The sequence below is a fragment of the Chelmon rostratus genome, chromosome 13 (assembly GCF_017976325.1).
Source record: "Chelmon rostratus isolate fCheRos1 chromosome 13, fCheRos1.pri, whole genome shotgun sequence".
Classification (NCBI taxonomy): domain Eukaryota; kingdom Metazoa; phylum Chordata; class Actinopteri; order Chaetodontiformes; family Chaetodontidae; genus Chelmon; species Chelmon rostratus.
Window position 1 is genome coordinate 15641505 of NC_055670.1, and position 23414 is coordinate 15664918.

Here is a 23414-nt window from a genome sequence, read left to right on the forward strand (position 1 = left end):
TTGAAGAAATTGTTACAGAATTGTGTAGACATCGCAGCAATATGTTCATCAGCCTATCCACACACAAAAATAGCTTTCACACTCAGGACAATTAGTATTGGCTGCGTTTCATTACTGGTTGCTCAGCAACCGTACAGACGCTCTTCACCCCTCCGGAAGTGCGTGGCTCTGAGGAAATATGGCGAACAGAGCAGTTCACTCAACGTTACCAGTGGTATTTATTGCTTCTATCTATTCTTTTACTTCATTGTGTTTGTCAGCTTTCGTCGCTTTTGCAGTATTTGAAACAGTAAACACTGACAATGTGTTCAGTGCAAGTCACACGGCTACCGTATCCATCGCTGCCGCTCGGGATCTACGGTGAGTTTACTGACATGTTAAGTTAGCTAACTAGCTACTCTGTGCTAACGCAAGCTTAGTTACAAATGCTCGTTTTTGTTCGTCTGTATCGGTCATTTTTATTTGTACGGTACAGCGTCAGGTTACACAATTCCCATTTTAAGGCTGCATTTCTATCCCGTTTGCAAGGCTTGACCGCCTGTGTTGATACACCCTGCAGTTTCGGTGAGAGGCGTAGGTGTACCTGACTCCATTCAAAAAGTTGTCATTTTAATTCCTTTTTGCGTATTAGCACTTTAGACGGTCTTTAAAGATCCATCACCTTATATCTCAGAAACACTATTGTGTTGATTTCGGTGTATAAATGGTTCAATAGCCAGCACTTTGTTTCAGTCTCTACCCCATTTAGTAACGGTGGAAGTAACGTTGTAACGTTGATTCGGGGCGTGTTGTTGCTCATTTAACAGCACTGAAACGTCATTTGTGTTCTCTTTAAGGGCGGATACATTTGATTGAACCGAATATGATGATTTTGAAGAAATTATGGACAAAACGTTTTTAAATATACAATATAATTTAGCGTTACTAGCAGATATGATATGTGCATGTGTCACATAATGATGTCTGAAGTCACTATCGAGTAGGATTTTGAGTCTTGATAAAAGCTGGTATAAGTTACTGGTAGATTGCAGCTTGCAGGTGTCTCCCCACAACAACTGGGTATGATGGTACTCAGAATGTCATAAACATGTGTTACCAACAATTATTTTTATTATTTTTACAACTGGTATAATGGGCCGTTGGAGGACATGATGGTGCAACCTCGTTGTGTCCTGGGCTTTGGACAAAAATGAAAAGAACAGCAGCAAATGGGACTACTTCACTTAAAAAAAACATGATACAAATATTTGCGCAATTCTGTTTCTTGACTCTGTTTGTGACCGCTCTGTATATCATGTCATGGCACAATTTTGTTTGGAATTTTTTTGTGCTACTCCTGCATGAATATTTCTGGTTGGACAGTTGCTATCATTCAGTTCCAACAACATATCACCTCTTGACTGTTGTCACAGGATGTGAACTGCCTGGATTGTTAAAGGTGAGATTACAGAAACCACATGTATATGGTTAAACAAAAGATAGCGGGAATAGATTTCTAAAAAGCTTTCAATTATGACTGCCTGTATGTCCTAAAGTAACCATAATTAGAATGGTATCAGGACAAATATGGGCCTGCTTTTGTTATACAGATGATGCTTTACTTTTTAAATGGGATCATAGGATGCTGTAATACTGAATGTGGTAGGTTTGAAGTACTGTAAAGACCGCTGGCCTTCACTTTTGTGTTCACTGACCAGTGAACTTGCTGATGATTTTTCAAGCTTTTCCAAACTCCCAAGATCTAATCCCCTCTCTTGTCACCTCAGGTACCTTTTGTATGACGTGAATCCCCCAGAGGGTTTCAATCTGCGGAGAGATGTCTATATTCGCATGGCCTCCCTGGTGAAAACTTTGAGGAAGGAGGGGGATGACTGGGTATTGGTGCTTCCCCCATGGGGTCGCCTCTACCACTGGCAGAGCCCCAACATCCACCAGATCCGCATCCCGTGGGGAGAGTTCTTCAGCCTCACTAGCCTGCAGGCCAATGTGCCTGTCATTGAGTATGAGGAATTCATCGCAGGTGAGCTTTTAAATTTGGTCACCTAGACTAGAGTCACATTTTCTCAAATGTTTTCACTTACTGACTTTATTTTATTTCACTATAATAAATAGGAATGGTTCTTTTTCACCACTTCTTGATAACTTGTTAAAACAGATTGCTCTGTAGCTCAGTTGAAGTGTGCTGAAGCCAAGCTTTCAGTGAGTATGCTTTCCTCCCTTGGGTCTAGAGAATGGTGGCCCATTCATAGACCAGGTTCTGGTACTGCAAAACTACGCTGAGGGATGGACTGATGGGAAATGGGAGGAAAAAGTTGATGAGCGGCCGTGCATTGAGAAGCTGATGTACTCCAAAGATAAACAGGGGTACTACAGGTAAAGCAACAGAATGCACAAAACCCACAACAGCAATTTAAAACATGAATTGTAAAAGATAATCCCTGTCTCTGGTGTGGAGTTGATGTGGTGGATTTGTGTATAAATTATTTGACTTTTTTCCAGATAGATGTTGTAATTACGCATGATCACAGTCTTTTTTTATTATCTTTTTTATCTTCCAGCAGTTGTCAAACCTTTTCTGACATGCACTTTGTTTATTGTTTCTACATGAAAGAGATTCATTAAGCTTAACCGCCAAAGAAAATGAATTGTAATTATAGTACAATAACTCAATAGACTTCTTTCAGACAGTGATGGATCATGTTCGCAGTATGTCTGTATTAATGATGTCCATCTCTAGCTTCCTGCTCGCACATCTCTCTCCTCTCCATTCATCATCAACTGTCTCATTTATCTGTTTGTGTGTGTTTCCAAGGGGCTGGTTTTGGGGCTACGAGGAGACGAGAGCTCGAAATGTAACATGTATATCAGCCCAAGGCCATGCCTCCATCATGGCCCCAGTTCTTCAGAAAAACATCACAGTGACGTGAGTCTGCAGAGTGACATGATGATATAAAATCCACTGACTATACACATGCATACACAGTGGGCTGACATTTGTCAAGCACCAGTGACTGGTAAAGAGTGTCTGTGACAAATGTAATTATTTTTGAATTTGCGTTCAGTTCAGTGGATCTTGATGATTATTATTAAACCTCATCCCATTTGGAAATAATGATTGATTCAACGCAGTACCTAATTCCACTCATAAAGCAGCACAGAAAATTATTTGAATGACAGACGTTTGAGTTGCATCATGAGAAAGAGCAGCTCATTTGACATTAATAATTCATTGGTTTTTAGTTGTTTTAACCAGCAGTAATATTTCAGGAAAGCTATCCAAGTCAAATTCAGTATCCCATTGTGTACATGAGATGACCGGTGTAGCTGCAGCTAACTGACTTCTGGATGATAGATGAGATAGCAACTACTAAGATAATACTGTCTAGACACAAAGTCGATCATGTGACCGAACGTATCAGGAGGTAGTCAAAACAGCCAAAGTATTTATTATAAATCTTCTAAAAGTCATTGGAGTCTTTGATTCTTCTCCTTATGAATAGCTGAAAGATGATCGGACTTCATTGTTAGTTAAGTGTGGTATTATTTACAGCTTGTTCTCTCAGATCCCGGTGACACTGACAAAGATGAACTTGTTTGTGTCCCACTGTTTTGCAGATCAGTTATGCTTGACCGAGCAGAGACGCTCCTCCATGATCACTATGCTGGGAAGGATTACTGGGATGTAAGTCACGTAATGGGCTAATATCACACCTTTTTTAGTCATTTTGGTGCTGGGTATTAGATGACATGGTTTCTGTGTTATAACTGAAAATAACATCAGTTTTTGCATTATCGCGCCTGTTACCTGATGTGGAAGTCTCAGCAGTTGTCTGTGTTTGATGTAGACCCGAAGGAGTATGGTTTTTTCCAAGCACCTGCGACTCATTGGAGATGACTTCAGAGCAAAGTACCTGAACTCTACAGATGACAGAGACCAGACCATTTACAGTGAGGACTGGACTCGCATGAAAGTGAGTCAGTGCATCTGGCAGTGGCAGGATTATGTGTGTGTACAGTAGATTATGCATTAATAAAATGTGACCATTACCATTTCCCCAATATTTTACTTATATTTTATTTATGTGTTTTTCGTTTCCCATTATTGGCTGGAAGTGCATTTGCATCATTGAAGTTTTGGCTCTTTGCCATTAAATCATCTGTGTGTATGTGCTGTTTGAGTGTGCGTTTGTTGATATTGCGGTTTTTATACACTTTTTATTATACTATATATTTAACAAAAATGAATCAGGTATCTGTCGTTTCTTTATTTGTTCCTCAGGCCAAGCTGGGCTCAGCTAAAGGTGGTCCATATCTGGGGGTCCACCTGCGCAGGAAGGACTTTATCTGGGGTCACAGAGAGGACGTACCCAGCCTTAAGGGGGCCGTCAAAAAAATGCGCAGCTTGATGAAGAAGCACAAACTGGACAATGTGTTTGTTGCGACAGATGCAGATGGGGAAGGTAATGTCAAACCACCACATTCACAGATGATTTACTCTTTTTATGGAGAAATTTGATTTGTGATAGCAGTGACACAAAAGATGCGAGTTCAATGTGTAATAGTAATAACGATACTGTGATAAGAAGGCCTCGTAGTGGTAATAATATTAGTAAGTAGTAGAAGCTTGTCATTAAAGTCACTATAAATGCTCTGCTCTGTATTCTTGTAGAATTGAAGGAGCTGAAAAGGTTGTTGCCAGAAATGGTGCGGTTTGAGCCGTCCACACAGGACCTGGAGCTCCTTAAAGATGGAGGGGTGGCCATCATTGACCAGTGGATATGTGCCCATGCGAGGTAAATTACTTTTTATGGTTTTGTTGTGTGCATTCATTACATGACGGTTAGTATAACAGTTTAACGGTCAGCTTATTGGTATCAGACAAGATAGCACACCTCTAGCTTTGGCTCTAGCTCTAAATTACTGTTAATTAGTCATCATTGAATAAGTGAATGTTTTACCAGTTCATGGAAAATATTTGAACTTGAAAAACTAGCAGAACTAGTCAAGACGGCTGTGCATGCTGCTCTCACTGTGTGCCTGCCTACATGCTCATGCAACTCTCCAAGGTGCACGCCTCTTGTATTGTTGTCCCCTTTTGCTATATTTTTGTTCATTAATTTCTTTTTTTCAGATTCTTCATAGGAACATCAGTGTCCACCTTCTCTTTCCGGATCCATGAAGAGAGGGAGATCCTGGGTTTTGACCCCAAAACTACATACAATCGTTTCTGTGGGGACACTGAGAAAGAATGTGAACAGCCCACGCACTGGAAAATTGTTTACTGATGTGACCTCTGACTTTCTTGACACACTCAAGTGCCAAACCCAGTGTTAAAAGTGTTATTTGTATGGAATATACAAGATATTTGAAGTGTTTTATGGTGTATTTTTTACTTTTTATGGTTTCAGAGTTGTGCAATCAGGTCTGTAGTGACCTCTGTGACTGAACCTTATGCTCAAAAGGCCGAGACTGGTCTGCCAACCTGTAACAGTCAACAAGTAGACGGGCAAATATTTTGTATGTCGTATGTTGAATGTGGATCCTTCATGACAGTCTGGTATTTTACACAATTTCTGATATTTATGACCAACACCAGCACCACTGGTGAGAAGAAGTGTCCTATAATGACTGCTACAGACCGTGTTGTATGAGAGTATTCTCAGTTTACCGTTTTGTGAGATTCAATAACGCTGAGCACCTAAACTTGACCCCACACAAGTATGAAGTATTAAGCATTCAGGAATCATGAACATAATATGAGATTATGCATTTTTTTCGTTAAAGGTACCCTGTAGAGTTTTCTTATAAACAAGTAAATATGTGCTTACATTCAGTGTTTCTTACCAAAAAAGCGCTGTGTGCTAACCCTTCGGCCTAATTCATGTTCGCTAGCAGTCCTCTTCTTCACCGCCTTTCATGAGCGCGTGGCTTCATTTCTTAATGTGTTGCTGTAGATCAGTGGATTAGCATCAAACTGGTGTGAGGGAAATGCATTGCGATGCCGCGCTCTAGTGCACATGCCTGTACGTCCTTGTGCCTTTGCACAAAATCCAAACAAAAATGGGATGCCCTCACAAAATCACAGCTCCATCGTACAGCTAGGGGTCAAAAGCTCCACAGGGTACCTTAAGAATAGAAGGCCAGACAGATCCTAATGATTCCCAGCTCATGATTTATTAAAAGGAGGTGTATTTCTCCTCTGCTTCCACTGTATTTCAGTATTTGTGTGGAATCACTTTCCTCCCTTATTTCATATTTTTATGCAGTGCCAGTATTAACATTTGTTACATGGGATTACATTAAGAATGCTTAAACCCTTCAGCCTTTTCTTTTTAAACCACAGACCAGACTGTATATTTGGCGTAGTGCTGCTGCTGCTGATACTACCAATGAAAGAAATTGAGCCACTGTGTCTTGTCAACGCTAGCCAGCCATGAAGCTGTTATCATATGTGACGCCCTGTTTTTCCATTCCTGAGCATGCACACGTTTTGATTAAAATTTCTATGTTATGAGCGTCGTCTCGCGGCTTGGTTCATGTAGTAGATGTGTCCTGATTGTAAGAGGCTGGTTGGAGCTTATTCGCGTAAATTCAGACTATACACAAAGTCATGTCATTGAAATTGTGCTTGAGAATTTTACATGCTTTTGACCTTTAAATTGATTTTAGACATTTAAATACTTATCTATCTATCTTTATGTCTTTGTATGATAAATGTGAGGAGGTAACAGTGGTGAGAGGAAGAAGAGGCAGTCATCCTTATACATTGTTAATGGGTCTCCTTCTGTTGCTGAGAAAAGCAAGGCTGAAATATGTATATAAAAAAGCCATTGAAGCCATTTTTTAAATCTGCCCGACTCGGAGGATTTGTGCTCCCTGTGGCTGCGCTTTCCGTCGCTTTGTGCGTACCAAACCTCTGACTCATTTTCGCCACATTATCAAGATACAAAACCAGTAAGACTACCTCGATAAGGAAATTCTTATAAATGTTTCCATCGTGTGTGAACTATGCTCTCCTTTGGCCCATCCCTGAGCCATCATACAGCGCCTCTTGTCTTTGTTTGTGGAAATGCTGTAATACTTCAGCCACCCAGAAAAACGAGTACTTTTGTGTCTCATCGGTGAAAGCTCACACTCACATTAGCCTCAGCCACATCAAGCTTTGATAACATAAATAGCTGCTTTTTCCTGCCTGTAATTGCTGAAATCTTGCCTATACTTTGGTGTTAATGCAGCAAATGAGATGATCTCTTCCATATTTTCCTCTTTAAATCATATACTTTGGCTTGTTACATTATTATTTTGTTTGTTTGCATAACTCTAGAGAATTCACCACATGGTCTTCACTTTTCCCTGTGGACCCCCCACATGATATCAGTGTGTTTCCCCCCTGTGGAGACCCACACCTCCCCTAACAACACGTGACAGACTCATTTGTTCTTTTGGCTACACTTTAAAAGTTGAAAATATCTATAATCTTGTTCATGGAGGAATATGTAGCAGCGCTGCAGCTAACAGAGAGGTTTAGAGGTATTATGCTTGTACATGCGTAGTTCCCAGGGGTCGTGCCTCACCTGTGCTTTGTGCAGGTTGGGGCCAGAGTACACGCCCTTCTTCACGGATTTACCTTGTCACGCGCAGGTGTAGCTGCCCACATCAGCGGGAGAGAAGGAACAGAAAACCTCCCTTTACGTTTATCCTTTGCGCTGAACTGCGGCGTCCGTCGAGCGGGATTTCTCTGTTTTGTTTTGTTTTTTTAGCGTAAATTTATTGATTCTGTTGTTCTGCTGTAGTCAGCTGATGGAAAGGGCATCCTGCTAGGGGCCACCTGGCGCTATGTCCTTCCTAAGGCGCCCGCGAGCGAAACTCAGATAACAAATCATTTGACGCATTGAGAGGACAGACGCAGCCAGGTAGGCCAAATGATCAATTACTTAATTAGCTTTATTATTATCAGTCAGAGGCAAAGACATTAAAAGCTTTCATTAAGAATTAAGTCACCACATTGGTATATTTTATTGTTTACTGTTTATATACATTTTAGTATATTTCAGCTGCTGTCAGTACATTCCATTGGTATATTTTATTCTGTTGGTACATTTCACTGGCATATTTTATTGTTTATTGTTTAGTATGTATTTTATTGCCTTAGTATATTTTTCATTCTGGTATATTTTCAATTGCATTTACGAATACTTTTATTGCACGTTGGTTTATTTTATTGTAGTTATCTTAATTTTATTCTTTCTAATCTTTCTTATCTTTCTTATTATCTTGTTTCTAACAAGGGGGTTGCAATGAAAATTTCATTGACATGTCATGCTCAATGACAATAAAGAATCTTGAATCTTGAATCTTAAGTCATTTGTTCTGTCATTCAGATTTAACTTTCTTTATGTGGATGAGACAAGTTTAGTTATCTACAATTAATTCCACTACAATAGTTTGATAAGTTAAATATATAAATAAATGATTGTTGTTTTTTTTTTCGTCTCCTGTCTGACCACTGCATGTGAAGTATCCATATGTAGAGAAGGGCTGGATAAGTTTCATGTATGTTGTGTCTGCTTTCTCAGCCTCCTCCACTGATGGCCTTCTTCAGGCAGCTGCAGCTTCTTCTCTGGAAGAACTGGCTGACAGTCATCAGACAGCCGGTGAGTGACTTTAATGCTGCTTTCACATGAGAGTGTCAGCTTACTGTTTCCCAGGAAAGACTGTGGGGAATAAGTGACACGCACGACAGCAGATTCCCCCACCGGATACTCCATATTTTGGCTTTATTGAGCCACCAATCACTCAACATGTACAGCTTATGTATATATGAATATTATAGTATAGGATCATTTTTGCATTAAGATAAGATAAGATCAGCTTTATTAATCCCCAGCTGGCGAAATATGGTGTTACTGGCAGCATCAATAAAATAGCAAATAGCAAAGACAATGGAAAATAAAAAGTACAAAATAAGAAAATACAAAATAAGAAGTGGACTATGTATATGTACATTTTATACAAAGACTATAGAAAATATATTGCCAATGGAAAGTAGTTGAGAAATATTGAAAAAGAGCTGCACATGGATTGAAACAAAAAAATTGCACGTGGCTATGGATAAATTAAGTACTTGCTCTATTGCACAGTAGATAAGTATATATATATATGACACAGTGGAAATAAGAATATATATGCATAGTGTAGTATTTAAGGAAAGGTTAGAGCATGTATGAGTTGGAATGACGTTTTACAGTAGTGCAAAGAATTTGTTGATTGTGATTACTGTTTTATGGTTATCTTGTGTTGTAGCTATGGTCCCTGACTCTGATCACCTGGCCTCTGATCATCTTCATCATCATTGCTGTGACCCGCACCCAGTTCCCTCCAATAATAAAAGACACATGTGAGTGAATGAACCGCAGAGGAAAGAAAGAGCCACGCTGTGTTAGCGACGTGTGTTTCAATAGCCCTTCATCGTAAAGACAAGTCGCGCCATTAGACGCTTACAAACAGGATGATGCTACAAAACAACCAAACAGGAAAAAAGACCTTGGCTAGAGAATTGGCTAAGGTTTGCCTTAACACAGCACTGGCGCGACACGGGCCGCTGGGTTTTTGTTTGGCGTCGTGAAGAATAGCAGCTACACATTCCAGTTTCAAAGTAAACCGAAACATGAATAGTCCTTCAGATCCGAGCCGATCCCTGCACTGTTGCCGTGGTGTTTGTACTCCTTTATTTCTCAGCCCCAATGGACATCTGCTTGTATCTGCGGTAAATATGGGCAAAGGTGCATCAGGAGGGAGCGTTACGCATGTGTGCATATCTATCTATCTGTCGCCATCTACCACCACATGTGAGAGTTGAGTGGCTGGTTGCCGAGGGAGGGGCTGCAGCTGCAGTCACCAGTGAGCCTGGTCCTGAAACAAAACAGTTGCAGCCTCACAAAAGTACATTTGATGACAGCATCAGCCGTGTCTTTTTTGAATGGATCCGATTCTATGGATGCAGAGATTCACGCGTAATTTGATAGCCCCAGCGTGACCTAACATTCATCCCGCAATCTATCCGGCGAATCTGAACAATGGGACCTTCCCTCCCCTTTTAAGTGCTGCGTGGTGTGCTGTTTGTCTTTAAACAAACTGGAAACAGACACAGCAGTGGACCACACCCAAAACAGGCAGCAAAACCATCTTCAGTATCTGATGGCACTGAATGACCAGCAGTAGCCTTGAATCAGGTAGTATAGTGTTGCAGATGACTAAGCAAACACACTCTAAAGTGATCTCAGATGAGCATCTTAATGGAGTTTGGGCCAACGATTCTCACAGAGCCTTTAACCGCTAAATTATTCTTTCAATTATTGTAGGAATGTACGAAAACTATTTCCACGAGGTGACTCCTGTTGCGTTTAAAGGCATGTGTGAAAGTGTCATGACTGAAAACTGATGTGCACGGACACAAAGTCGTTCCCTTTGCTGAATGACAGTTTGACTGAATGCCTCTTTGTTGTTCTTGTTTAACCCCCTTGAGTCACTTATTTGCAGCTTCACTGTTTCTGCCAGCTATTTAAACTGCATGTGATTTCTATGGAATTGGCTGTGCGGGTGTGTTTGTTCACTTAGACGCCGTAGGTTTCGTAATGTCTTCGGCGAATGCCATCACCAAGCTGGGCTGTTTGCTCGGCTATTGCGCTTTTAAATTTGTCGTGTCAAGATGAAACATCGCTTTCTGAGATAACATTAACAGGCCTGAATACCAGAAAGGTCAGTCGAGTCGCAGCCGCTTGACTGCAGCTTGATCCACGTTGTCTTTGTGGCTTTTTTCTTTGTCCTGAATTTAAGCAATAGCTGAGATTGCGTTCTGGCAGAAGAGGGTATGACACGGAGAAATGGAGATCAGCTCAGGCTCCTGATCCTGTGGTTAGAGATATCCCTACAAGCCCGCATGTTGTTGGAGAATAACAGAAATGAATAACAAACTGGGCCAGTTCATAGAAACATTTTGAACCAAAGCACAGCGCCAAAAAAGTTAAACCACTGACAACAGAATAGAACTTTTCAGTCGATTTCTGATGCATGATTTTCCTTTATAACCTCTCTTAAACACTATTTGTTGAGCATTTTCTATAATGTTAATGATGTTTACCTCCCTACATACAGTTAATGTATATGTAATGTATGTATGTATGTAATATGAAATGTAGATGCTGATACTTGTAACTCAATGAGAGACTTTTAATTGCCAAATCACATAATTAAGGACATGGTCTCCTGGGATTTTTAGACAGTTCTTAATGGAGGTAATGTTTTCCAGCATCTTCATTACAGTAACAACTTCATTTTTGCTTCTAGGTTATGTGGGACCCCGAAACCTCCCCAGCACAGGCTTCTTCCCTTTCCTGCAGACCCTCATGTGCAACACAGACAGCAACTGTCACAACACATCGCGCGCAGTGAACCCAACTGCATCAAAGACACTCGCAGGGAGAGCAAGGTGCCCCCATTCATCAGCTCAGATTGTACACGAGATAATATCTGACCGGGCTGCATCTGCCCAGCTCTGTGTAACGTCCACGTTTTAAATATAATGAATGTCTCTACTGGGCTGGTCAAGTCCCGCGAGTCACAGGATGGGCACACCCTCAGCATAGCAGCATCACATGAGATGATTAGTCAGTGTGATCATGGAAATGTACCAACAACACACATCCCCCTGTGGTGAAAGCCAACTCTCCTTTGCCTGATCGCAACCGGCCACATTTTCATTTTCGTTTCACCAAGTTTCGAGTCACAAGGCAACATTTCATCGACTTCTTTCCGTCAGATGACTCTTCTTTGAATCCTTTTTAACTTTATTTCCTTTAAAAACAGCTCTGTCAACACTTGAAGTTGCATAATCTCTTAGAAATGGACACCTTTGTTTATGGAAACCTGTCTCCTTTGTCATAGTTCACGTGTTACGGTTAGAGGCTTACAGTTGTTTTTCCTGCTTTTGTTTCTTAAGCCGCTGAGCTGTCACTGATATTTGAATTCCAGACGCAGGAATAGGTACGTGGCTAAAAGTGAAGCCTGTTTGCAGAGCCGTCAACCTGCTGATGACTGATGGTTTGCGCAAATCTCCATCCCTCAGTTTGTTTGCTTTCAGAGAGCTGGTTTGGTTTAAGTCCCGCCTCCTCTTGAAACTGCCCTCTGATCTACTAGCTGTTGTTATCGAACAGGTTTTCTCCTCGACCGTTTCTTCGTTGATCTTTCTGACAAAACGAAACACGTTCTTGCAGTCTTCCAAGCAGTATGCCAAGCTAAATATTCATCTGTTACTGTAGCGGGGAGTCATTTTAAGCATAAAAAAACCCTGAAATGATGAATATTTGTTACCATGCAACAGCATTTAGCCGCTACAGCCAAAGCCTCATGGGAGCAAACGCAAACGGAAAAGAAACACTTTTATGCTTAAGTCAAATTGACGAGGTGTTAAATGTTTCAGCTTTTCAGAGAGATGCATGAATCCCTCCACGGGAAAAACACATGAACGCAGACTTTTTGTGTAAGATTTCATAAAATTTGGTTGAGCATCTTGTCTCATCTCATTCTTCTGACTCTCCACGACAGGTCGAGCCCCCTGAAGGGTTCCCCGCTGGCAAGCCTGATTCAGGGGGATGTCTTCAAAATGAATTTCCCAAAGGACTCCAGCAATGATCCTGCAGCGCTGATTGAGGTCTTGAACAACATTTTGGGTATGTTATCCTCGTTCACAGGCACTTCTTTTTATGTACAGTGGCAAAAATCACATTTTCATGCTACCCAGTAAAGTTTTACACCTCCACTTCTGGGTAATATTATGCACTTTTGGGCTTTTCATTATTTTTTCGTATGAAGGAGCCCCATTTAAACACTTTAAGGCAGTAAAACAGTAAGTAGATTTAATATAAGTTAAGTAGAATATAATTTTTATACATGGTCTAACTGCGAATTTAGTGATAATAATCAAATTTTTGGTCGATTAAACATTATGAAACAAACATCTGCGTGCTAGTGAGCTTCATTAAAGGGATAGTTTGACATTTTGGGAAATTTGCTTATTTGCTTTTTTTGCTGAGCGTTAGATCAGAAGATCAATATTTATCTGTTCAGTGTGAAGGTGGAGCCAGGAGACAAATAGCTTAGCATAAAGGCTTGAAACAGGTGGAAACAGCTAGCCTGTCTCCTGCAAGCTAAAAAAAATCCACTTTGATCAGCTGTAAAAAAAAAAAAAAAAAGGCGAAAATAAAAGACCATATTAAAGTCAACTCGTGCTTTGCCAGTTAAACGCCTTTAATGCGAAGGTGCATTGGTAGGAAATGCTCGGTTTGTATTAGCAGTAATTTAATACAGTATTTTTCCCTAGAGTTCGTTGTACGGCAGATATATAAATATTGCAATACTGTCATCAGTGGGCCATCGGCTCTGTTACTGTTGCATTACCTCATTCAGCAATAGGAAGTGACTTCACAGACATTTTATTTAAGTGAAAATAAATGTGAGATTATAAGATTAAATAAGCAAGATGTAATGAGTTAATTAGTGAGTTTTAGAGGTGCTGGCAGGCACCTTATTATTATGTTTTACCTAGAAAAGAAAGCAAAGCTAGCTGTTTCCCCTTATTAGACCTTCTGGTCTTTATGCTCAGCTAACTCTCTCCTGTTTGCTTCTAATAAATCGCACAGATGAGATCATGGGACAGATAAAAGAAATTTTCTGTGAGGAAGCAAATAAATACGCTTCACAAAATGAAAAGAGCCACATTTAATTGTCTTTTTGTCTGACGGGGCCCCGTCTCATGTTTGCATTGTAAGGTGGCCGTGATATTAGCTGTTGCTTTAACTGCTACACAATGTGTTTTTGTGTTATAGGTCCGTCTTACCAAAGAGGCTCCCATAATGTCTCCTTCATGAATGCCACCGGTACCACTCCTCCGGAGGATCAGGTATTGTGCAGATATAATAGGAGGAACAAAACTGCTGAGAAAAAGGAAAAACCTGTTTCTTGTGTCACAGCATTGAAGCCTTGCTAGGTCTCTCATGTTAACAGCATTGGTCACTGCACACAGCAGATGAACCCTTATTCTCTGACAAAAAAAGGCTTGTAGGAATTACCTTAAAGGTTTATTTAAAATTTACTCTTCTCTTGAAACTGTTTCTTCTTTTGTAAGCGACACTGTGTTGCATGCAGTGTATTGCTGTTGTATTGAGTAAAAGGGAGAAGGTGTTATGGTAGCAATAGATTAAAGCCAGATTAAAGGATTAAAATGAGATTAAGATTCTGGAAGTAATGCAATTTATATTCAATTTAATCCCTCCAGAAAAGTATTGAAGCCACTCGTTAAAGCAGCTACAAGTTGCAGCAGATGCTATTTCCACAGACAATGGTGAAATCCCTAACTAGCTCAAATGTCTTAGCCCAGCTTCTATGGCTGCTATTTTACCAGGTCAAAAAATTGATCACATTTTTGCTTTGAAGTCTGAGTTGAATGGAGTCTTCAGGTCTCAAGAAGTGTTACAGCAGAGGGGTCCGAGTTAAGTCCCAGGCCCTGGTTTTGACTTATCCAAGTCTCAGGCCTACAGCACAGCATTAAGTTAGCACAATTATCTGTTAACTGCAACTGTACTCGATATCATATTCATATTTTTGTTATTAAAACATGGCCAAAAGTATTTCAGAGTGTTCAAAGTTTCAAAACATTTAAAGTACCCAGAGTAAATGCTCTTATTAAGAGTTGCATTTTTATAATTACACTTTTTGTAATGCTGCCACTTCATATCCAGATGTTAGCTAGAAATAATCAGCCCCTCTAAATAGTTCAGTGATACAGCTGAGACTGGAACTGTACACAGTGTGATTTAGAAAAATCAAATACAAACATTTTTGAATGAAAACCTGCACTTAATGTGTGACTGTGATGATCTGAGCTCATAAGAATCACATGTCTTGCAGGAGACCTTGGACAAAATGCTGGAGTCCCTGGGCCTGTTGAAAAGATCCATCTGCACCATGACGCTGCCCATGATAAACACAACCTCACCCAGCCCCCTCTGCTACGCTCTGGTCACTTTCTGCAAGTCCAACAACACTGTGTTTGAGGTCTCGCTCCTCACGCTCAACCAGGTGTGTGTGTGTGTGTGTGTTTGCTTGTATACACACACTATGTGGGCCTGTGCATGCATGTGTCAGCTTGTTGTTATCAGGTCAGCGCGATGGTAAGTCAAAACCTCTTTCTATAATTGCACATAACTGTTGACTCTGAAATCTGGCTGTCAGATGCTGATGGAGCTGATGCTGACAAAACCAGAGGAGATGATGACGGCGGCCGGGATGGCGGTGTTGGCGTTCGATCAGCTGCAGAATCAGACCTCGCTGTGGGACAGCCTGCTAGCGGTTCCCCAGCTGTTCTCTTCTGGTTCTGCTGACCAAGTGCTGGGCAATGCAGAGGCCTTACTCACCAACGTACAGGGGTAACACACTTTAAATGATGGAGCGATGCAAAATGAATGACGGTGTTAGTAGAAAGCAAAATTTTAAAGTATGATCCCAAATATTTAAAAATGGTCCACCGATGGTTGTGATGGAGTCACACCTCTAATCTGCAATTTTTTTTAAATCATATTTCATTAGTTCCCGGTTCCTGCAGTTAACTCTTCATCTAATTCTGTCTTTTCCTAATGAATAGTTTAATTTTCAGCCTGCTTTAAAGAGCAGCTAGACTGAACTGTTAATGTTACATTGTGGTTTGAACTTTTTTGACCTCCACTGCAGTATAGACAGGGTGCAGGTCGGAAATACTGATCTGAGGTACAATAAAATTGAACCCTGGTGACTCTGAGTTGTAGAAATACTGCACTGGTACTGACTTTTAAGCGCTCGGCCTCACTCTGTTTGCAACCCACAATATCTGAGACTTATGGATTGAGAGCTGGTGTGTTTGTCTAATTATTAGCTCTGTCAAGTGTTTGCTGCAGGTCCTGTCCTGTTTTGACCATTAAATGTTTTTCCCCTGTGGTTTCTCTAGTGCTATACATGTCATCCAGAGCAATTTTCCTGAATCTGCTCCCTCACTCTCCACGGTGCATCCGCTGCTCGCTGGCGGCATCAACCTGCTCCAGTACGTTCAGCATTGGCCTGGCAAAGGTAACTACTAACGTTAGCCCCAAAACAATTTTTAGGGTGTGTTTAATTAAATGGCTTTAATGTAGATTAGGTGTGCTTTAAAGACGTGCAGGTGTATAAACTGCTCATTGCTTAATATACCTCTATAAGACAGTTTCATTTCTTTAAAATGCTGTGTCACAATGAAGCCACGAAGTGCTGCTCTCTTAGGAGTGTGGCTATGTAAACACGGATCGCCTCTGATATCAAAACAGCAGAAAAATGTCGTCAGTCAAGTTTTGTCCAAATGCGCCATAAGGGTGTAACATCTGACTGGATTCTGCTTAGATGTGTACATCTCCCTCGGAGAGGTCGTCACGCTACAGGAGGACTCACTAAGTGAAATAGTGAAACGAGTTCTACAAGAGGTCCAGATACCGCTGGACAAGGTACGTGTTTACCACAGTCATTGTACAGAATATTCCCATACAGTGTCTTGAAGGCATATGACATCCGATCGTTTCCTTACATATTTTTCACTCCCAGTGGGGACTTGTGTCATTTTATTTTACATATTCGGTTATAATAAAAGCACAGCAGCATGCCAGACTGGTTTCATCCCATGCTGCCAGCACAGAAGTCTCTTATGCCACATAATAGTTTTCGTCTGAATTGAAAAAACAGATTTGAGAGACTTCCAGTGAAACGTAAAAGGAAGTGTTCAGTGTCATGGGAATTTTATGCGCTTTCTTGCCAAGAGTTAAGATGAGAAGAGCGACACCAATCTCGTGTCTGTGCGGTCAATCTGTAAACAGCTGATGCTAAGCTAAGCTAACCATTCCCTGGCTGTGGCTTCATATTTAATGGACAGATACATGAGTATTATCCGCACATGCTTTGATGCAACACTCTTTTGCCTCTTTTGACTGTTTGCAGTAATCTTTCGATAAGTGACTGACCTCTTTATTAAGAGTTTGACCATAGTTTCATTATATTTACTCTAATTCTCTTCTCCAGGCAATCGGACTGACGTTGGACAAAGACATGGTGCGTCGGTACTTGTGTGAAAACAGCAGTAACCCAGTGTGGCTATCAGTGGCGTGCAGCACATACACCGTGGACATGGTTCTGGGCTGGATCAGCCCAGACAAGGTGGCAAAACAGGTAGGTTACAATGAGTTAAATATGATCATCATCAAGAGGAGACAGTCACAGGCATCAGAAATGAATCTGCCGCTAGATGAGTGTGGACGGCGTCCTTTCCTGCTGCCTCTCCTCTATTTCTCACTCTCATGCTGCCCGTCTGTGTTGTTCTGATTTGGATTCTCAAGTGCCACCTTCGCAGGTAATTAGATTCAGAGCGCGTTGAATAATTAGTCTACGGCCACACGAAAGCTGTTGGCCGTAGCAACAAGCAACTGCAACTCCCAGGTCGCACCTGGGGAACCGAAACCTCAAAGAAATCCAATTAGCGCTGCCACTGCGGTGGATGTGTTTTGATGAGATAATTCCCAATCAGAAGCTGTTAGCTAACACTGTCATCACTCTGTGTACTCGCTCAAACAGTCAGCCGGACATCAATTAGCAGCCTGATGCCGGCATATAGCAATGATGCGCACGTGTCACATTATTCAAACGTGACACCTTCAGGTTCAGCACCATGGTGCATACGCCATGTGCTAATGACACTCAGTGCAGTGCAGCTTTCTGTTGTTAACAGCTTAAGTTATTATTAACGCCACAATTAGCATGCTTAACTTTTAGCATTGAATGTACAGAGCAGAATATAACAAAATGTACAATATTTTAAAATAGAAAATGGCATATAGTGTTGTAATAAAGCTGATTTTTTTTGTTTGCTTAATAAAAAAAAAATGCCACCTAAATCACAGTCTTTTGTCATTTAAGAAAATGTTGCAGACCAGCTCTTCAAAACAAATTTGCATAAGTGAATGAGTGTCAAATATATAATACAGTTGAAGACTGTATCGTCCTTGACCAAAAGATTAGATTTGGACTCATCATATTCACCATGTTATGATTAAGTTTCATTTATTCACCTTATTTCTTATTGCCCTGCTTTAAATTTGGCTTCATGATGAAAAAGACTGACAGACAGAAAGAGTTTTGGAGTAGAGCAGAAAAGGATTGACTTCTTGTCCAGGTTGGATTGAACTCAAATGATTGTATATCTGCAAATTAACTCAGATCTCCCCCTGCCTCTTTGCCCTCTCATATGTGATCTCTATTATCCCCAGGCTCTCCTGGCATGGAGTAAGCATGTTGCGCCTCATGACGTGACCGTCGCCAAAGGTCTGCTGCACAGTCTGATGGGAGGTGTATCATCAGGAGGACAGGGAGGCTCCAGCATCACGAGGGCCCGGCGTAGCGTAGATACGCAGCCACAGAACATCGAGGAGGAGCTGTAAGCACAGTTATCTACATGCATTGCCAGTCAGCTATAAAGCAAATACATTATATTCACCCAACTTTTATTGCTGCAATCACTAAAAAACAGGCTGGATTGAAGCATCTGAATTTCTGAATATCGCACAAGACAAGTGAAAGGATTTTTTTGAGACTGTATATGAGCGGGCAGGGTTTAGAGAGGGCTCTCTGCACCTCTGAAGTTCTTAAGAATGAGAAATTCTCCTTGCGCACGTTAAGTTAAATAGACACCTGTGCACCAAATGTCTCGTGTACTGTAATGTGAGCCGTTTGTGCTTCATCTTGAGTCTTGCCTTGTGCTCTGCAGGTTCTTGAGGGTCGGTCAAGTGGTGATTGAGATCGTAGAAATCGTGCCCGAGGTGGATATGGTCGTCCAGAGCATCCTCAGAACGGGCTTTCAGTCCATGAAGTCAGCCACATTAACCCTTGATACCGTCGAAGGTAAGACTGCGTAACATCCTGCTGTCAGCGGCGCCTCTCCTGCGGCGAGCAGGCATTTGAAATGTCTCCAACATAGGACATCTGTCATTTTCACCACCACTGAAAAGAGCTTTCCTTTGAGCTTGGTGGCTGCTCAACATTTTTTCCAGTCAACCTGAAATATATTATGACAGATTTTTTTGACGGGGAGCTGAACTAACATGACTAATACCAAATATGTGCCTTTGCCATCAACGCTAAATCTAAAAGTATATAAAGTAATATTGTGCTCAGTTTAAAGAGTGTGACTTACTGGTTTGTTTGTTTTTTGGTCACATACTTCCACGGTCACTATTGTCTGCTCTCCCAAGAGTACATGTACTCTAAAACCAAGAGGTGAATGGAATTAGTCCACACCCTTTCTCAGGGGACTGATGAAAAATAGAGAGGGTTGAAGCAAAGTAGGACTAGAGGAGGTACCATGCAGGGAAGGGATACACACTCAAATTATATCACTGAATAAAAAAACAACCCCCTGAGATGTAATATGAGGAATGAAAGTCAAGTGGGTGACTGGACAGATTGTTTCTAAAACTGTGTTGAAAATGTGTTTGTTTTTGGTGCATCACTGAAAATGACTGCAGTCGACTGATCTGGCCTTGTCTTTGGTGTATATTCATTGTCTGCGCTCTCCCCGGTTTGCAGAAATGATGGTGAATGTCCTGAAAGATGCTGAATGGCTCCAACTGACTTATCAGACGTTGCTGACGAACCAGACTCAGGCAAGCATTTGGATCAGTCACGCCCTGAGCAGTGCGCTGGAGGTGATTGAGAAGGTATTTGGCCATTAATCTCTGAAAAGACAGTTATGTTATTTTGCAACTGTGATATTATTTTTTTTGTAGTTTCAGACATCATGCCAACCGGTTTTCACAGCAGCTCGCCACGGTCACCCGTGTCATTGCACAAAAAAGACAGGTTAGAAGACAGGTTGAGGCAGCTTCCAGCCTTCAGCTATTGTGCTCACAAGCACTCAGATTTACAGTGACGACCCACGTGACGAAACATTTTTTTTCTTCAAACTGTACTTGGCTCACTTGCTTATCGTTTATTCAAGGGCGTGTTGAGCAACCAAGCTTTGTTCAAACTCACAAGACTTCATTTTAAATGAAAAGAATCTAACAAAATCTCAGAGAAGTAAGAACATCAATACAATTTTTTCAAACTATGTGGGAGACGTCTAAGATGACTGACTGAACCCGTCTAACCATCGACTGACAGCTCTTATGTGTAATGTTTTGACCTCAGGGGATGACATGTTTGAGGTTTTTGATAATAGTGTGCAAAAAAAATGAAGGTAGCTGATGCTTTTGCCTCTGTTTAACTAGAGCCTGTCATCTGAGCATTTGACCTGCAAGGATTTCTTGAGTCCCTTCGAGTGGCTCTTAAACACAGAGAGCATCAAGATCGAGGTGTGGAGATCAGCCATCTGCCAGAACAGCTCCAAGCTAGAGCAAGCCCTGCTGATGGACTGGCAGCCATTGGTTGAGAAGGTAAAATTCATTAAACCACATTTGGATGGCTTCATTCCAAAGTGATGTACCGCCTTGAATTGACTTATTTTGTGAAAAACATTAAGGATTTGTGAGTCCTCCTCCGACTTAATGCTACACTCTGTAATTTCTATATTATTTGGGGTATTTTCTGAATTATTCTGTATTGTAGAAATTTACAGAATTTATCAAGCCACATGAAAGTCAGATCCTTGACAGAGAAACACTTTTATCCATCTAGGCTGGGTCCAGGCCGACCCCCCCCTGGCTCTACCACTTGGCCTGACGCCTCTATTTTAGGAGGTTACAAATAGGTTAATGTGTCCCATTTCTTTTGGGGATCGAGGTGTAGTGGTCATGTAGCCCTTACAGATAAGCCCTCCAAACTGAGCTTTTTCAGATGCAGACTCCAAACAGAGTGGTAGAAGAAAATTCCCACAATGTTTTTGCAAATTGAGGCAGTGCATCATGAAGCATGGCTCCCGGTGCGAGGAAAGAGTCCGTATCTTTGCAACTGATCATGGAAGAATTTTAAAATCCATTGGAATAGCTCACTTTAATGTATATGCAAAGGGATATGTATAGCTATAGCTATAGCTATAAATCAGCCAAATTGCTAACAATCAATAGAACTTTGTGAGTGACAGTAATATTACATCCTGAAAAATAATCTCTGAGCTAAGTGCAGGACAGACATGTCTGTGTCCAGGACGACACTGAAATTCATTAGATTAATATGCCTTGTTCTGTCCTGCAAATTTCCTCCGATTTGTCGCTATGCCAGTTGATGATTTTAGCAAGCAAGAAGCATTAGTTCAACATGTATAACGTTGCAACGTTTCCTCTGGAAACCTCTGGAATGCCTGTGTTACATATGTACCATCATCATCTCCTGATGATGTAACAGGTGGTGTCCCATTACAAAGCTAAAGATTTTAAGCCTCTTGATATTTAAGTTGAAAGCTGTTATAGCCAAGTACCTACGTAAAGGAAGAACATTACAGGCGTCACGAATTTTCTTTAAAAATCTCGTTTCATAATATGCTTCCACAGGCACAAGAAGTGTACAGCGCCATCACAGGCCAAGCGGACTACAACGTAACACTTCCCATGATTCTCTCTGAGTGGCACGAGCTGTACAATAACAGCCTGCAGTTTGGAATGCTTTTGGAGAGACTAGCGACAGAGCTGGGTGGAGAGTACTGGACGAACTGGATGCCAGACATCAGCACTCATGACGTTTCTGGGACTCTTCAACAAAGGTCTTGACAAAGTGCTGCAGGGTTACATTCCTGAGTGCTACCATGCTCTGCGCACCTGCTTTTTTATTTGAACAGTTGATTGATTGTGGGTTATTATTTCCTCTATGATATTGCGATTTTGTTTCTAACAGCCTTTAAAGCCTTAAAATTAAAACTCATAAAATGTCTTTGCAAAGATTTAAGGCCCAGACCTATCAATATTTCTTCCGGTGATGCAATTTGATTTAAGTTGGACAAAGCTATGCAAATGGGGCCTTTCAGTGAATTTAGTGGAAGAAAAAAAAATGATAATGTGAATAGGAGAATTAATTTGATGATAGTGTTTTAGATAATGTGCACAATGTCTTATTTCATGCTGTAAGTTATCATTTCACTGTCTCAACAGTGTTGTGCTTTTGCTTTGCTTTGCCTCTAGTGTTTTCTTGTCCATGGTGAATTTTGGAGCAAAGCTTGAGAAGAGTCAGCTGTGGCCGGAGGTAAAGAGCTATTTCCACATGGTTTACTGGATTCTGAACTACAGGCCTGGTGTCACAACTCAGCCAGCAAACTGTGAGTCCAGTTTCGTCTCTCCTTGTGCCAATTAGCAGCTCGCAAATGCGTACAATCCAGGCTGGAAATCAGGCCTAAAATATATTTTCAATCATATATCAGGTCCACAATTTTCTATCATTATCAAAATTACATTAGATTAAGTGGGGATTGTTCAGGTTCAATGAAGTTCATCATATTTTATTTTATCTAAAAAGCCTTTTTTTCCTGAAATTGTTTTCTCTTTGTATATGATCTGTAATATGTTATCTGTATAAATTTCCCCGGCTGGGGATTATTAAAGTCTGTCTTATCTTATATGTTTGCCTTTCCCTTTAGGTGCTGTTAACATCTCTACCTTAGCCATTCAATGCGATACCCGTTTGAACTGGCCACACTTTGTTCAAGCAATGACTCAGGCGCTAATGTCACCAAACCCAGACATCCTGGTTACGTAAGTGACAAAGCTTGGAAGTTTAAATGAATAATGGCTTATTGACGGTGGAGATGGTGCATATGTTGTATGTGCTCTGGAATTTAATTTTCTGCTCTGTTATTGACTCTGAACTGTTGATAGGATGCTGAATCATTACAATCATCATTAAAACATTTAGAGAATAGTTGAATAGAAAGAGAGTTGGAGCTATGGCCAGCAGCTGGTTAGCTTAGCTTAGCATTTTCTCACCAGCAGCTTTAAAGTTATGCGTGGGACTACTTCGTTGTTGTCTGGCAACATCACAGCGCGGACGACACTCCAGGAAGTCACTGCAACCAACCAAGAAAAAGTTCAGCGAATATCCCCTATAAAACCACAAATCTTCATTTTTATACCTCAACTTTTGTATGGATTTAATAAATGAGACATAGCGTGTTAATTAGTGATCTTTAGAGGTGCTGATTTTTTTTGCCCTTTGGACAGAACCAGGCTAGCTGTTTGCCCTTGTTTTCAGTCTTTCTGCTAAGCTAATCTAACCAACTCCTGCCTTGAGTGTACAGAAATGAAATGATTAGTTTGAAGTGAATGCTAGCATTGATAATGACTTGTTATATAATGAAACAATGTCTTTGCACAAATGCAGAATTCAGTGTA

The 23414-nt window shown here is 40.9% G+C and overlaps 2 protein-coding genes across 2 annotated transcripts in view; both read left to right on the top strand.

The window, feature by feature from the left end:
• Positions 1-144: 144 nt before the first annotated feature.
• pofut2 (protein O-fucosyltransferase 2) lies at positions 145-6502 on the top strand. Its single transcript, XM_041951091.1, has 9 exons — positions 145-360; positions 1767-2020; positions 2229-2373; positions 2813-2923; positions 3616-3682; positions 3846-3971; positions 4280-4460; positions 4670-4793; positions 5132-6502. Exons 1-9 carry the CDS (start codon positions 179-181, stop codon positions 5283-5285), a joined length of 1344 nt encoding a protein of 447 aa, XP_041807025.1. The 5' UTR covers positions 145-178; the 3' UTR covers positions 5286-6502.
• Positions 6503-7665: 1163 nt separating this feature from the next.
• abca12 (ATP-binding cassette, sub-family A (ABC1), member 12) overlaps positions 7666-23414 on the top strand; it is a 67392-nt gene continuing 51643 nt past the window's right edge. The window contains exons 1-18 of the mRNA XM_041950730.1: positions 7666-7913; positions 8577-8654; positions 9304-9397; positions 11347-11488; positions 12604-12728; positions 13884-13957; positions 14965-15135; positions 15289-15482; positions 16037-16155; positions 16462-16562; positions 17131-17277; positions 18372-18538; positions 18869-19002; positions 19687-19817; positions 20370-20534; positions 21588-21796; positions 22212-22345; positions 22664-22778. Of these exons, the coding sequence (XP_041806664.1) occupies positions 8589-8654; positions 9304-9397; positions 11347-11488; positions 12604-12728; positions 13884-13957; positions 14965-15135; positions 15289-15482; positions 16037-16155; positions 16462-16562; positions 17131-17277; positions 18372-18538; positions 18869-19002; positions 19687-19817; positions 20370-20534; positions 21588-21796; positions 22212-22345; positions 22664-22778 (2288 nt within the window). The 5' untranslated portion in view covers positions 7666-7913; positions 8577-8588. The remainder of the gene's footprint in view (positions 7914-8576; positions 8655-9303; positions 9398-11346; positions 11489-12603; positions 12729-13883; positions 13958-14964; positions 15136-15288; positions 15483-16036; positions 16156-16461; positions 16563-17130; positions 17278-18371; positions 18539-18868; positions 19003-19686; positions 19818-20369; positions 20535-21587; positions 21797-22211; positions 22346-22663; positions 22779-23414) is intronic.